This window comes from Ornithodoros turicata, chromosome 2 (assembly GCF_037126465.1).
Source record: "Ornithodoros turicata isolate Travis chromosome 2, ASM3712646v1, whole genome shotgun sequence".
In the NCBI taxonomy this organism is placed as follows: domain Eukaryota; kingdom Metazoa; phylum Arthropoda; class Arachnida; order Ixodida; family Argasidae; genus Ornithodoros; species Ornithodoros turicata.
In genome coordinates, this window is record NC_088202.1 from 141940521 (window position 1) to 141953412 (window position 12892).

Here is a 12892-nt window from a genome sequence, read left to right on the forward strand (position 1 = left end):
TCACGTCTGCGTGCCGCCATGCAGCAGCCGACGCTTGTTAATTCTTTCGGCATTAAGAAATATCCCTTCTAGCAATAATATTGGCAAACGAAAAGAAGTGTTAGTTGGCATATGGAAGCACATGGAAGCGTTCTTTGTTACATAGATTGGACGGGAGTCGGCGGCTGCACAGGTGTCGTCTGCGTTGGCACCATGATGCAGACGACGTTTCCTTTTCGAGGCAAGAAATGCTGCTGCTGTTACGATATTCACAAAAGAGTGACGCCGCTATTGATAGCTCTGTTTGCAACGTGTATAGAGCTGTGTAACGCCTATTTATTACGGGAGTCATCCGTGTTCTTGGTCAGTATATAAAATACTGTAAAGTAAAACCCCTTACTTTTCTTCTTTCTTCTAAAGGAGTAGCAAGTCGGCCTACGCCTGGCTAACCCTTCCTCCTTCATCTTTTTTTTTTATTTATAAACATATCCCCTGTCCCCTCATTTACTGTTCGCGCGCCTCCCATTTTCGAAAATTACGCGAATTTAAAAATTCGCGAATTTCAAGGGCGCGCGAAAATTTCGAGCAAGAATTGACAGTTCGATAGCAATTATACAACTGCAAGCTCTATTTTCACACTTGGTTGTTAGTACGCATTTGAACAGCCTTAGAGCCCAAGTGCGTTAAATCAAGGCTTATCACGAAGTGAGACAACCAAGCCACGAACTTGAGCATCTACGCATGGGCGTACCGAGAGGGGGGGGGGGGGGGGGTCAAGGAGGCCATGTCCCCCCTGGAGCGCCAAGGTCGCTCATGAAAATAGTGGACTTTTTAGTGAAAAAAGCTCGTAATCATTATTCTGGGGTGTCATAATAGGAATCTCTGAATACGCGCACAGTTCTCTTACGCCCCCCCCCCCCCCCCCCCGCCCCCGTTGGAAAAAAATCCTGGGAACGCTCATTCTCTACGTAGATTGCTAATTTAGGCCGAGATTTAGAGTCCGCGAATATGTGCCGTGTGCCCCATTCGCGAAAAAAATTGTAATCGTTTTACATACACGCACATGGAACCGTTCGGAAATCGTTGCTGTCATGCACAGTTTCGTTTTTGTGAGTTTGCGTTGCCAGTCAAAAAGCCAACTCACAAAGTTATCCTATTTGACAATCTTAAAAGAAGCGCACATAAGCTCTGAGCTGCGATATCGCAGCGGTCAGCAGTGATGGGACTTCCAGGAGACCTCAGGTGTAATGTAACGCGGAAATCCAGTATAAGGAACCAAAATGTTTCAAATATCCATACTATATGTGTGCAACAAGTACCAGGACACAGACGGAAGAATGGAAGAGGACGACTGCTTATTCTTCCTTCCGTGTCGTTGTCCTATATGGATGTCCTATGGATGTCCTATATGGATGCGATTTGCTAGATATAAGTGCACCACTCACACATTGTGGAGAGTGTTTTTTCTCACAGTGACGTCAGTAGGGTATCCGCATCTGGTGCGGGAGCTCTTTGCGCCCCCCCCCCCCCCCAATAATGAATCCTTTTGTCATGCGAGACGAAGCACGACAAATGCGATGTCATATCGCACGCAAAAAAGAAGAAAAAAAACTCCCCCTCCAGAAAAAAAAGAAGAAGAAAAAAAGAAAAAGACTCGTGCTCGCAGAGGGCTCCTCATGTTGTTTTTAGTGTCATCGCGCTGCAGAGAAAGAGAAGAAGCGGCGGTACTGGTGCGGTACCCGTCACCCCTCGCACCCGTTTAGTGACGCCACTGTAATACTTACCACGTCTCATCTGAAAATTTCTTATTTATGACAAGTACCGTAATTTCACGCGTATAAGCCGCACCGCAGATAAGCCGCAGGACGCGTTTTTAGGAACGTTTTGAAAATTTTCTGGCAGATAAGCCGCGGGCAATACGAGACGACTGATTTAAATGACAAAGGAGGCCATAGAGAAGGCCATAAACCCTGTGGTCCATAGTGTACAACAAAGGAGGTCATCTCTAGAGTTCTACCAAGATCGGATTGTGCCCTTGTTGGGCGTTTTTTATGGATTGATGGGTCAGTGGTCTTCCAGAAAACGTGAATCACTGTCACCACTTTCATTAAAGCTGCTTGGGGGAATGCACCAGGAAGATTAATCTACTCGAATGTGGACCCGTCCCTGTTACGCACTGTTCGTGCATCGCCAGGGCAGTGCTGTTCCAGAGACACTGTAGGCCCCGCTCTTTCGTTAAAACTGGCGTATGGGAAAAATGCCAGGAAAAAATAGTCATCAGATAAGCCGCACCGGTGGATAAGCCGCAGAGCACCCGTGAGAAAAAAAAATCGCGCATAAGCCGCGGCTAATACGCGTGAAATTACGGTACGCTTTCTTTCCTTTTAAACCGAAAGTTTGCTTCCTGTGTTTCTGATATAAGTTAGGCTGCGCTCAAAACACTCTCGCGTTTACTCGTAGTAGCAGCATGTATACTAGACACCCGAATGTTGTATTGCCTATGCGAGATATGTTTCTAGGTTCTCAAATGACTCCGTTAAATTTTCCGTGCATACCATCCGAATGCACACGGGTCATGTTTCAGATAAACATCGATCGAACTCTTATACGAACACAACAATGTAGTGGATGAAAATTCAATGCAGTGTGTGTACTTCTCGTTGTTCACAATGTAGTTAGGGACTGACTTTTTCGGGTTAAGCCCGATTCCGCCAGGTTATTCCCCCCCGAACTGACGTCCGACCAATTCAGGTTAAACCCGATTTCTCGCCGAATTCCAGTCACTATGAAATCCTCAAGCGACGTTTCCACTGAAGATGAACAAAGGTCGCCACGTGTAACGCATGTAAGAATGGGTCACTTACTTTCCCAGCAATACACCCATTATGTGTAAACACTGTCTGTGCCTTCGGGGATTACCGCTGGAAGGTCACGATCTCGCAAAAAAAAAAAAAAGAAAGAAAAAGAAGACCAAAAAGAGAGATTAGGAAAGGACTTAATAGACAAGAAGCCAAACAAAAACACCCAATATCACTCGAAGGCACAATTATCGCCCCATTTCTCACCGAATTACAGATTTAAAAATAGCGCCCGATTTTTACCCCCGGAATCCGAGACTAGGCATTTAACCCGAAAGAGTCACTCCCTAAATGTAGTGGACCCGATGACCTTTCCATGCGAAGAATATATTGCAACGATTTAAACGTGTTATATATTATTACTATTATATGCAGTGCAGGCATATGGATACAGATGGACACGAAAATCAATATTAAAAAAATATAACATGTATGTAATGCAACAATATGCGAAATGTATAAATTGTAGTCTCGTACAAAATTGTTGGACCAACAGTAGTCTCGCACTTTCGTTACATTTTGCATTATTAATATTACGTATATATTAGATTAAAAATATTCCGCTCTTGTCACCTGCTGTGAGGCTCCGCAATATCTCTTTCTCTCTCTCTCTGCTAGCGCCATAAAGCAGTCAGTCAAGCTGCTAGCACTCCCAACATGTGTTAGGCAAGGCTTTTCTCTTACCCGCGGATATCGCAAGCCTCTTGTCCCTATTAAAAAGAAAAGCGTGTTGTTTCGAACATGATTTTTACACAAAAACAGCCTAACTAATTAAATTAACAAAATTAGTAAAATCTACTTCAAATCTGTAAACGTCCAGCAGACTGTAATATCGTCGAGAAACACTCACGACCAAAACTCGGGACCATTTGTCACGCAGGATTTCCTCCAAGTAACAAAACCGAAACTAAACTGTCGATTTCCGATCGTTATCGGTATCAATCGCGATGGCCGCATCTTCCGCATCAGTTTGTCGTCGTTTCCACACGTTTTCCGATTCTTTAACTCTTCGCCGGGCCTAAGAAGCAGTCACATTCCCGTTGGAAAGGATGTCTGACGTGCTCCAGTTTGCATAACCCATCATTAGCGCGACGGAGTTTGCGCTAGCAGCCACACCCACTCCCCAAATGATGAAAGAAGGGGATGTCGACTATGTTGCCTTCCTAACTGGTGAGCTCTGCTTCCATTCAACATCCACTTGCGCTGTTGACGACAGAAAACGAAGGACCCGTGCATTTGTAGTCACTTATTGTGATAGCATTTGGATGTTCGTCTCCTAATGCGCGGTATTGAAGCGAACATGCCGCGATTTCATATTCGGGTAGTTGCTCCTCTCGTCAACACGCTTGTTCGACGCGGGATACTTCAAGAGGCGGATACAATTGACTGGGATTGGCGTTAATGTGCCTTGCTTTTGCGTAAGCTTGCACATGTCCTGCTTGGGCATTATGCTTGTGTTCCTTTTGTGCATGCGAACATTTTGATTTACATCTGCGTGTGTTCTGAGTTTGTTAAATATCCAGTTTGTGAAACAAAGTATGTGAAAGGTATTTTATGGGTTTCTCCGAGCTGCAATGCGCACGTTTTTTTTATTCATTTATTTATTTTATTCGTGATCTCAAAGTCAACAACTAGAAGGCGGGAAAGAGAATGACGCGATATACGCAGCCAGAGAAAACGAATTTATCGTGTCTTAAAATGTCATCATTATTCTTTGTCTGTTCTGTCCCGTTTTTTTTGTGCGTTTGTCTACTCACATATTTAAATCACGTATTAGGATAGCTTCCTGAACAATTGCTCGTATTTTTTTCCGAATATATTTGGAATCAGGGGGGTATCTTCGAGATGAAAACAGATTTAATCGTTTTTCGTTGTTTGTTCCGTTTCTTGTGACATAACCAGTGGCTATCATGTGATCGTTATTCCTATGCCATTGCCTGTTACACATTATAGACCATCAACGTATTACTAAAGATTGAGACCCAAAAAATTGGCAGTTCATTATAGTCTTGTTCTGTCAGGACTTACGGCATGACAATGATTCTATAAAACACCACATTGTAGCACTGTTGGCACTACATGTGGGTCTTGCAGACTGTGTTTCTTGTGGAACTCAATTCCTGCCAAGGCCACACAACCTGCCAATGCCCCACAGCCCACATCCAAAGAGAGCAAAGACACTGCTGCAATCAGTATATCTTCTGTAACATACATGCACACATGATGCATTAACATTACATGCTATATTGCTGCACAATGACAGGTATTGCACCTTTCTTCCATATTGTAAAAGTAGAACTAGAGAATTTTTGCCAGGCCTTATAATGTTCGCGAATTTTGAAATCCAACTTTTTTTCTGCAAAATTACGGTTCCGCGAAATTGACCACTTCTACAGCATGTCCAAGTTGAAGCTGCGGCATGATGCCATGTTGACGAAGCTACCTTCTTACTTTAACTTCCACGCATGTAGTGATTCACTTCAACCCGGTTTTAAAACTTTTCAACATGATCGACAGTAAAATGCGGCTTCTTCATTCAGTATTCGTCTCATGTTGGAATCCTTGTAGCTCCAAAAGGACATTAAAGGGAGACTCCGCGCCAAAAACGTGCTGAGGTAGCAGTGTGACACCAATCCGTACCGTATGATGTTTCGGTGGCTACGAATTCTCATCCCCAAGCGGCACAGATAATTAGGAAAGGAATATTTCCCTTTGAGTAGATTAGGTGCTCCTTCATGGGAAAAGCAGTCCAGCAACACTGGGCTTCACCCCACCGATATTCCTCGTGTGCGGCTCTTTGTAAGCTTTGCTTTTGCCGATGGCGAATACTTCAGAACGGAATCAAAGAAGCAGCTTCCCAGCTCTTTTGGCAACTGACGAGTTCCTGACTGCCAAACCAACTTTATTTCTCATTTCGGAAGAAATACTTCAATAAATACTTAAATAAATGAATAAATACTTAAATAAATGAATAAATACTTAAATAAATGAATAAATACTTAAATAAATGAATAAATACTTCAATGAAATGAATAAATACTTCAATAAATGAGTTCTTCAGAACGGAATCGAGGGAGCAGCTGACTAGTCATACACATGGCACGAGGAAGTTACAAAGCGCGTGCCCGGAGCAACAGCCAGTGGCCCCACACGAAACGACCGGTGACATCATGCAGGGTACAGGAAGTAGAAGTGAGAACTTTCAGAAGTTCCTGTTTCGTTTTGAGCTTCCCAGCTCTTTTGGCAACTGACGAGTCCCCAACTGCCGGACCAACTTTATTTCTCATTTCGGAAGAATGTATCGAACTTATTTACACATCCATTATAGTGGTTTCGGATTGTCCCAGAGTCTCCCTTTAAAGAGGCCATCGCCTCCATTCCAGTTGATATCGAAACTGTGGTGTCATTTTACTTCCCATTGACCGCTGGCCATGGTAGCGAAAATCCCATGTGAAACGGCGGTGCAGATTGACTGCGTCGATGGAATGCACGGTAAGAGCAGATGCTGGATGTTGAGAGTATGCTGGAATTCCCTACCTGGAAAAAAAAAAAGAAGAAAACATCGTCGCATACACCACCAATCGGAACATGGCCTTCAGAAGAGGGACACTGTGATGATGCAGGGGTCTGATCGGTGCCTTTCTTCCCTAAGCTGGCCTCTCCACCTGTTAGGGAAGGGTATTATGCTGATGTCATTGTCACCAGATACGCTGCAGGAGCTCTGATATTTAAAATTTGTTTATGTGCTATCTGAGCACTTTTTGGACAAGAACGTTAGCCAAATGCATTGCTGGCCGACAGTGATGGGTAACATACTCCAAATTGTATTTAAAGTAATGGACCCAGCACCAGGCATCATTACTACTACAAGTACAGCATAAAGTACCCAATTCCAAATGTAGGCGAAGTAGAGTACAAGGTACTAGGCAAAGTGCTTCAAGTACTGATCAAGTACACTGACAGCTTAATTTGTATCACTTTGCATCTCACTGTTTTGGTAGCCATGTCTTGCTTTTTTTTACCGAAACTTTAGCTAGCTTTCTTTGCAAATGCTATCAAGCCATAAAGTCCTACTGGTTGGGTGCTAATCCGTAAATATGAACTAAATCAGTTGGCATAATTTAATGATAATAATGATAATTTTATTTGTGCCAAGAACAGCCATAAGGGCCTCAGTGTTGGCACACATCACGACATATTACAAAACACATCATAAACATATCAGTATCAGTTTGTAGTTACAGAGGCAAACAGTCAGCTGTACTGTGATTATGCAAAATAGTACATATTATACCCTGACTGATCCAAGATCACCTGCCTAGTGTGGTGTTGCGGAACTAACCTTCGGGTATGAACAGGCTGGGAAATTTTAGGGGCGGGGAAAAAAAAAGAGCACACGCCAACAGATGTTACACGTTTCGGGGCATCCCCGAAATACAATACGTTTCAAAAAAGAATATGAAGAAAATGAAAACGGATGAATCACAATGTAAGCCTTCATTCTTATAACTCTGCGGCAATGTAATCCATGTGAGCAGTTAAAAGAATGTCAAATGAAAGCATGTGTCTTTCAGGCTGTTACTTTACTTCATCCTATAATCCAATCACACACTTTCATACAGAATTATTATTAATTGCCAACGAAGGAAACAATATAAAAAAAGCACTAGAACCATGCACTGGGAGAACTGAAATGACAATGGACCAAGTCATTGTGCTGCCGGTTGCAGTGCCATAATGTGCGTGCATGTCTTTGCATTCCATTTGTCTAACATAAACATAGAAGCATTGGTACTTTATCGACATTTCAAGGCTCTCAACAATGGATTTTCTTCAAGAAATATGCTCTTTAAAAGCACAAAAATCGTTTTTGGTAAAATGTCAGACTGGGGCTGGTGGGACAGACTGGGACTGGAGCGTCCTTTTGCGCTTCACCGCGACCAGACGCTACAAAAATATGTAAACCGAAACCAATTAATTACTACAGCAGATGACCCGCTCAGATTTTTCTTTAAAAGGTGTCCACCGAAGGTCCCAAAGGGGTAGTGTTCATTTTAATGCCGACGGCGCCCTGCTTTAGAAATCATGTTTTTCACGAAGCTCATTTGAATTTTTAATGAGTGCCTAGCAGTCATTCACACTTTGTGCAGCTTGTAGGTGGCATCGGGCAGATACCTGTAAAAAATAAAGTTCTTCGATTGGTACATCGCGAATTATTTAGCCCAGGGATTTAACTGACATGCCCTGTATATGCATGTGCTGTCTGTCCAGGGGGTGGGGGTGGGGGTGGGGGGGGGGGGCCTTGGCAAGTCGGGATGTTCCACCAGCATAGTGTAACAGTTAGCACACTTGACTGGAATTCAAGTAGTGTGTGTTTGAGCCCTTCTGTTGCCTAGATTTTTTTGATGACACTCTCAGGTGATAACTTCCCTCTCCATGCACTTTTGGAAGTAGACGAATTGGTTAATATGGCTTTGGCCTTGTGATTGTCCGTTTGTGCCACGACCTACTAGATTATAACGATCATGTCACACGCACCCTTCCCAGCACCGCAATTTGAAGCTAGCGGTGGCGCTACTCATCGGCCCGGTTATTGCTTCCTCAACTTCTGCAATGCTTTGCACTTCAGCTTACCTTAGTATTTTTGTACAAGCGGTGCATGTCCCACGTGAGGTGGTTCTTTATAAAGTTTATTATCATCATCGTTCTACGCGTTTGCATAGGAGCTGTTGCTGTCGTCTGCTACGGTAGTCGTACGTCCGCTTCTGCGCTTGTGCACGAGTCTTGTGTCATCTACCGAATTTTCTTTTCCCACGAGACGCGGTTCTTTACAAAATTTATTATCATCATCATTCTACGCGTTTGCATAGGAACTGTTGCTGTCGTCTGCTACGGCAGTCGTACGTCGGCTTCTGCGCTTGTGCACGAGTCCTGTGTCATCTACCGAATTTTTTTTTCCCACGAGAGGCGGTTCTTTACAAAATTTATTATCATCATCATTCTACGCGTTTGCATAGGAACTGTTGCTGTCGTCTGCTACGGGAGTCGTACGTCCGCTTCTGCGCTTGTGCACGAGTCTTGTGTCATCTGCCGAATTTTTTTTTTCCCACGAGAGGCGGTTCTTTACAAAATTTATTATCATCATCATTCTACGCGTTTGCATAGGAACTGTTGCTGTCGTCTGCTACGGCAGTCGTACGTCCGCTTCTGCGCTTGTGCGTGAGTCTTGTGTCATCTGCCGAATTTTTTTTTTCCCCACGAGAGGTGGTTCTTTACAAAGTTTATTATCATCATCGTTCTACGCGTTTGCATAGGAGCTGTTGCTGTCGTCTGCTACGGTAGTCTTACATCCGCTTCTGCGCTTGTGCACGTGTCCTTCGTCATCTGCCGATTTCTTTTTTTTCCAGATAACTCAAACAAGAGTCAAGACGGCAACAAGGGAAACATGCAGTATGTCTCCTGCACCAAGCGGCGAGCTGTTATCATCGGCATCTGCATATTCATAGCCATCCTCGTTATTGCGCTCATCGCCGCGTTTGCGCGGCCCGTGCTGCGCTGCCCCATCGTCAAGGGACCTCCCAGCGAAAAGGGGGGCGCCACTAGTACACCCGAGCCTCCGAAACCAAGCGGGCCGCCGCCCTACGGGAAATGGAACGACATTCGCTTGCCCCCTTTCATCCTTCCCATCCACTACAGCCTCCACATGCGGCCGAACCTCACGGCCGCCTTCTTCAGCGGCTCCGTCAACGTCACCCTCACGGTGAACCAGTCCACGGACTTCCTCATCATTCACGCGAAGAACCTCACGCTCAAGGAACCGCAGCTCCTCGGACCAGGAGCCCCGCAGACAACCGCGTGGGGCGAGATCCCGCAGCACGACCAGGTTTACGTGGAGTTTGACGGAAGCCTCGCGCCGAACACCAATTACACGTTGCGTCTCGAGTTCGAGGCCCACCTGCACCGGGATTTGGTCGGGTTCTACCTGAGCTCTTACACCACCAAGAATAACGAGACGAAGCTGGTGGCGGCTACCCAGTTTGAGCCGACGTCCGCCCGAAAGGCGTTCCCGTGTTTCGACGAACCCGGGCTAAAAGCGACGTTCAAGCTGACCATCTGGCATGACTCCGACCTGGAAGCGTTCGCAAATATGGGTGTCAGTAGCGTCGGTTTCGACGGGGGTTCGCGGGTGACCGATTTCCACACGTCGCTAAGAATGAGCACGTACCTGGTGGCGTTTGTCGTATGTGATGGGTACAAGGACACGTACGTAAACTTCAATTATGGAGGCAGGATAATGAAGGTGAGGCTTTGTCCTAGCTTATAGGTTTATTGTGTAGCCGCATGCGCTTTTTTTTAATGTGTTACGCGCGTTTCGAGTGTGGGATGTAGGGCTATATGTGAGGCGCGTTTCATTAGCTGCAAGCATTGCCTCGCAAGGATATAATCTAATGTGTCGTGTGTCAGTACGTCTTTGATTCCCCTCATTATACTTAAGTTGTGGAAGTGGTTTACACAGAAGGTCCGATTTTTTTGGGTTGAATGTCCTTCCTTCCTGAATTTGGGGACAAAAAATTGGATGCTATTGATACAATTGAGAGTTATTTTTTTCTGTCTGCCCAGCAAACAGCCTGTAGTCTAAAGGGGCACGTATTGTTCAAACATGCATTCCTCATGAGTGATTGCCACAAAACACGGCATGTTGTAACATTATATGCTCTTTGCATAGTTTGTTGTCGCACTCAAATAATATTTTCAGTAGACGTGCACGCAGATTATCATACTAAATCAATCAATCAATTTATTGAGCTCCCAAAAGTCCCATACGGGCATTACATGGGAGGAGTGGGTTACAGGAAGTGTGGAAAAAGGTAATACACTGCATTAAGAAACCGCAAAAGATATATCGTGTCTGCCATACGTGATGCGACATAATACGTGATTGGAATTAATGGAGAAATAGGGTTGAGGCCGAATTGGTCCGAGACCGATTCGGGAGGGAATAACCGGGCGGAATCGGGTTTAACCCGAAGACGTCAGACTCCATTTACGTGATGTCGCGTACTGTTTGTTTTACAGCTTAGAGGAGCACTGAGGTGACCTCCCCTTAAATTTTTAAAATGTTTAAGATTTTTATCGTTTATGGCTGTGCCATGTTCTGTAACAAATAAAATGAGCTCCCCGCGAAAGAACGAGGGGTGCAGTTAATCCGCGGTGCACGCGAGGCTCCGCGTGTGAGGTGAGTTCGGCGCACCTTTAAAGGAACCTCCGATCTTGGTGAACGTGGGGAGGAGGAGCGCCGGTCGTGACGTAGCCCATTCTCCCGGTATGGGACTTGGGATAGAGACTGCCGCAGCTCATACAGTATAGGCAGCACGCGCGTTGAGAAGAAATGAGAACAAAAAAAAGAGAGGCACGGGACCTCTCAACGTCGCACGAAGATCGGTTTCCGCGGCTGCTTTCTCCGCCCATGTTTGTAAAGTGGATCGCGCAGTGACAACACACTGCGCAACGAAAATATCTGAGGCAAAAACAACGGTAAGACAGGACGCTCAAACACAGAGCTGCAACACTTTTGCGTGTGTTTACGTGTCAAGTGTTGCCATTTTTTTTACCGCTTTTGCCTCAGATACGTACCAACCTGTCCATCTGATGTTACTGTCGACAGCGAGAATATTTTGTGCGGTGTCCCCTGATGGTGAGCGTGGCAAATGAGACAGGGTTTCGAGTCATGTTGGATGTCACCTCGTTGCTCCTCTAAAATCACCTGTACATACAGGTCAGGTGTAAAAAAATGTGTGTATGTGTAAAAATATTGTGTATGTGTAAAAATATTGTGTATAAAATATTGCGTATGTGTAAAAATTACGTGTATAACGATGGGGCTATACATTGCAGTTGAGTGTGCTCGTGCCCAGCAAGCAAGTTCCGCAAGGCAATTTTGCTCGCGACATAATGGCAAAATCACTCAAATTTTACAACGAGTTCTTCAACATTCCCTATCCCATGGACAAATTAGGTGAGTCACAGTGTTTCAATTTCAATTTCAAAATCTCTTCTTGTACAAATGAAAACTGTTACGACACGATGCATGCTCTAGCTTTAGACCAAGATGTTTTATTTCCAAACCTGTCCTTATATCACTTGGAGCTGTGTTTGACTATCGCTAGCACTATCTAGCACTCTCACCAAGTTATCAGTGCGCTCACACGTAGGTTTAATTACAGAAGCACAGCACATTGGGCAAGTTGGTTATACGTAATTGAACGACGTCACGGCGGGAACTACGACAAGGGCAAGACACGCACAGGAGGTAGATTTCACGTGTGTCTTGTCCTTGTCTTAGTTCCCGCCATAGCATCATTAAAGGTTTAATTACGCTCGACTGCTGGATAGGTGCTTTATGCAGGTCACTCCCAACACCCCTTGCTTTCTTTTCTGTTCTCCCTCTTCAGTGGGAGAACTTTGTCGTTTCAGCTTTAGACACATGTTGTCGGTGATACATAAAGCTGTTAGTACAACTTTACTATAACTGTAATACTAATGAACTTCACCCCGTGCTTGTGAATCTGGATGAACCAGTGATGGTACAAAAAGTGGTGCGCCTGCACCACTTTACCATTTTAACACACATTACCATTTTACCATTTTACCTTTACCACCTTTTACCATTTTACCATTACCATTTTTCACATTACCATTTTAACCAGATTTTCATTCATCATTGTAATCTCCCTGTGTCCGTTAACTGCGAGAGTTCTCACAAGGTGAAAGCACTTTTTCTTACTCTGTTCAAATATTCTGCCCAAGTATGGTCATAGATTTGTGTTCGTTTGTAAAGGCTGCACACTTAGGGGCACACAAAGGCTGCACACTGGGTTGTGAAACCCAGCAGCAAACCGTAGGCTATGAAAACATGTAGCGTGCGAGAGTATTACATGCATGTTTTTCCTGTCTTCTTCACGACAGAAATCAGATGATAAAAAGTTATGATAGCGACGTCGCATACATAAAAACCTGTGATGCTCACCTTCACACAAGTACTCAGGGATTGTCCC

General features: G+C 44.6%; 1 protein-coding gene across 2 annotated transcripts in view; it reads left to right on the forward strand.

The window, feature by feature from the left end:
• LOC135386252 (glutamyl aminopeptidase-like) overlaps window positions 1-12892 on the forward strand; it is a 48223-nt gene that overhangs the window by 12488 nt on the left and 22843 nt on the right. Inside the window, exons 1-3 of one of the 2 annotated variants that reach the window (XM_064616061.1) lie at window positions 3762-4007; window positions 9245-10137; window positions 11733-11853. In XM_064616061.1, the coding sequence (XP_064472131.1) occupies window positions 3965-4007; window positions 9245-10137; window positions 11733-11853 (1057 nt within the window). In that variant the 5' untranslated portion in view covers window positions 3762-3964. Of the gene's footprint in view, window positions 1-3761; window positions 4008-9244; window positions 10138-11732; window positions 11854-12892 lie in introns of those variants that run through there. The other variant, XM_064616060.1, reaches the window with a different exon arrangement.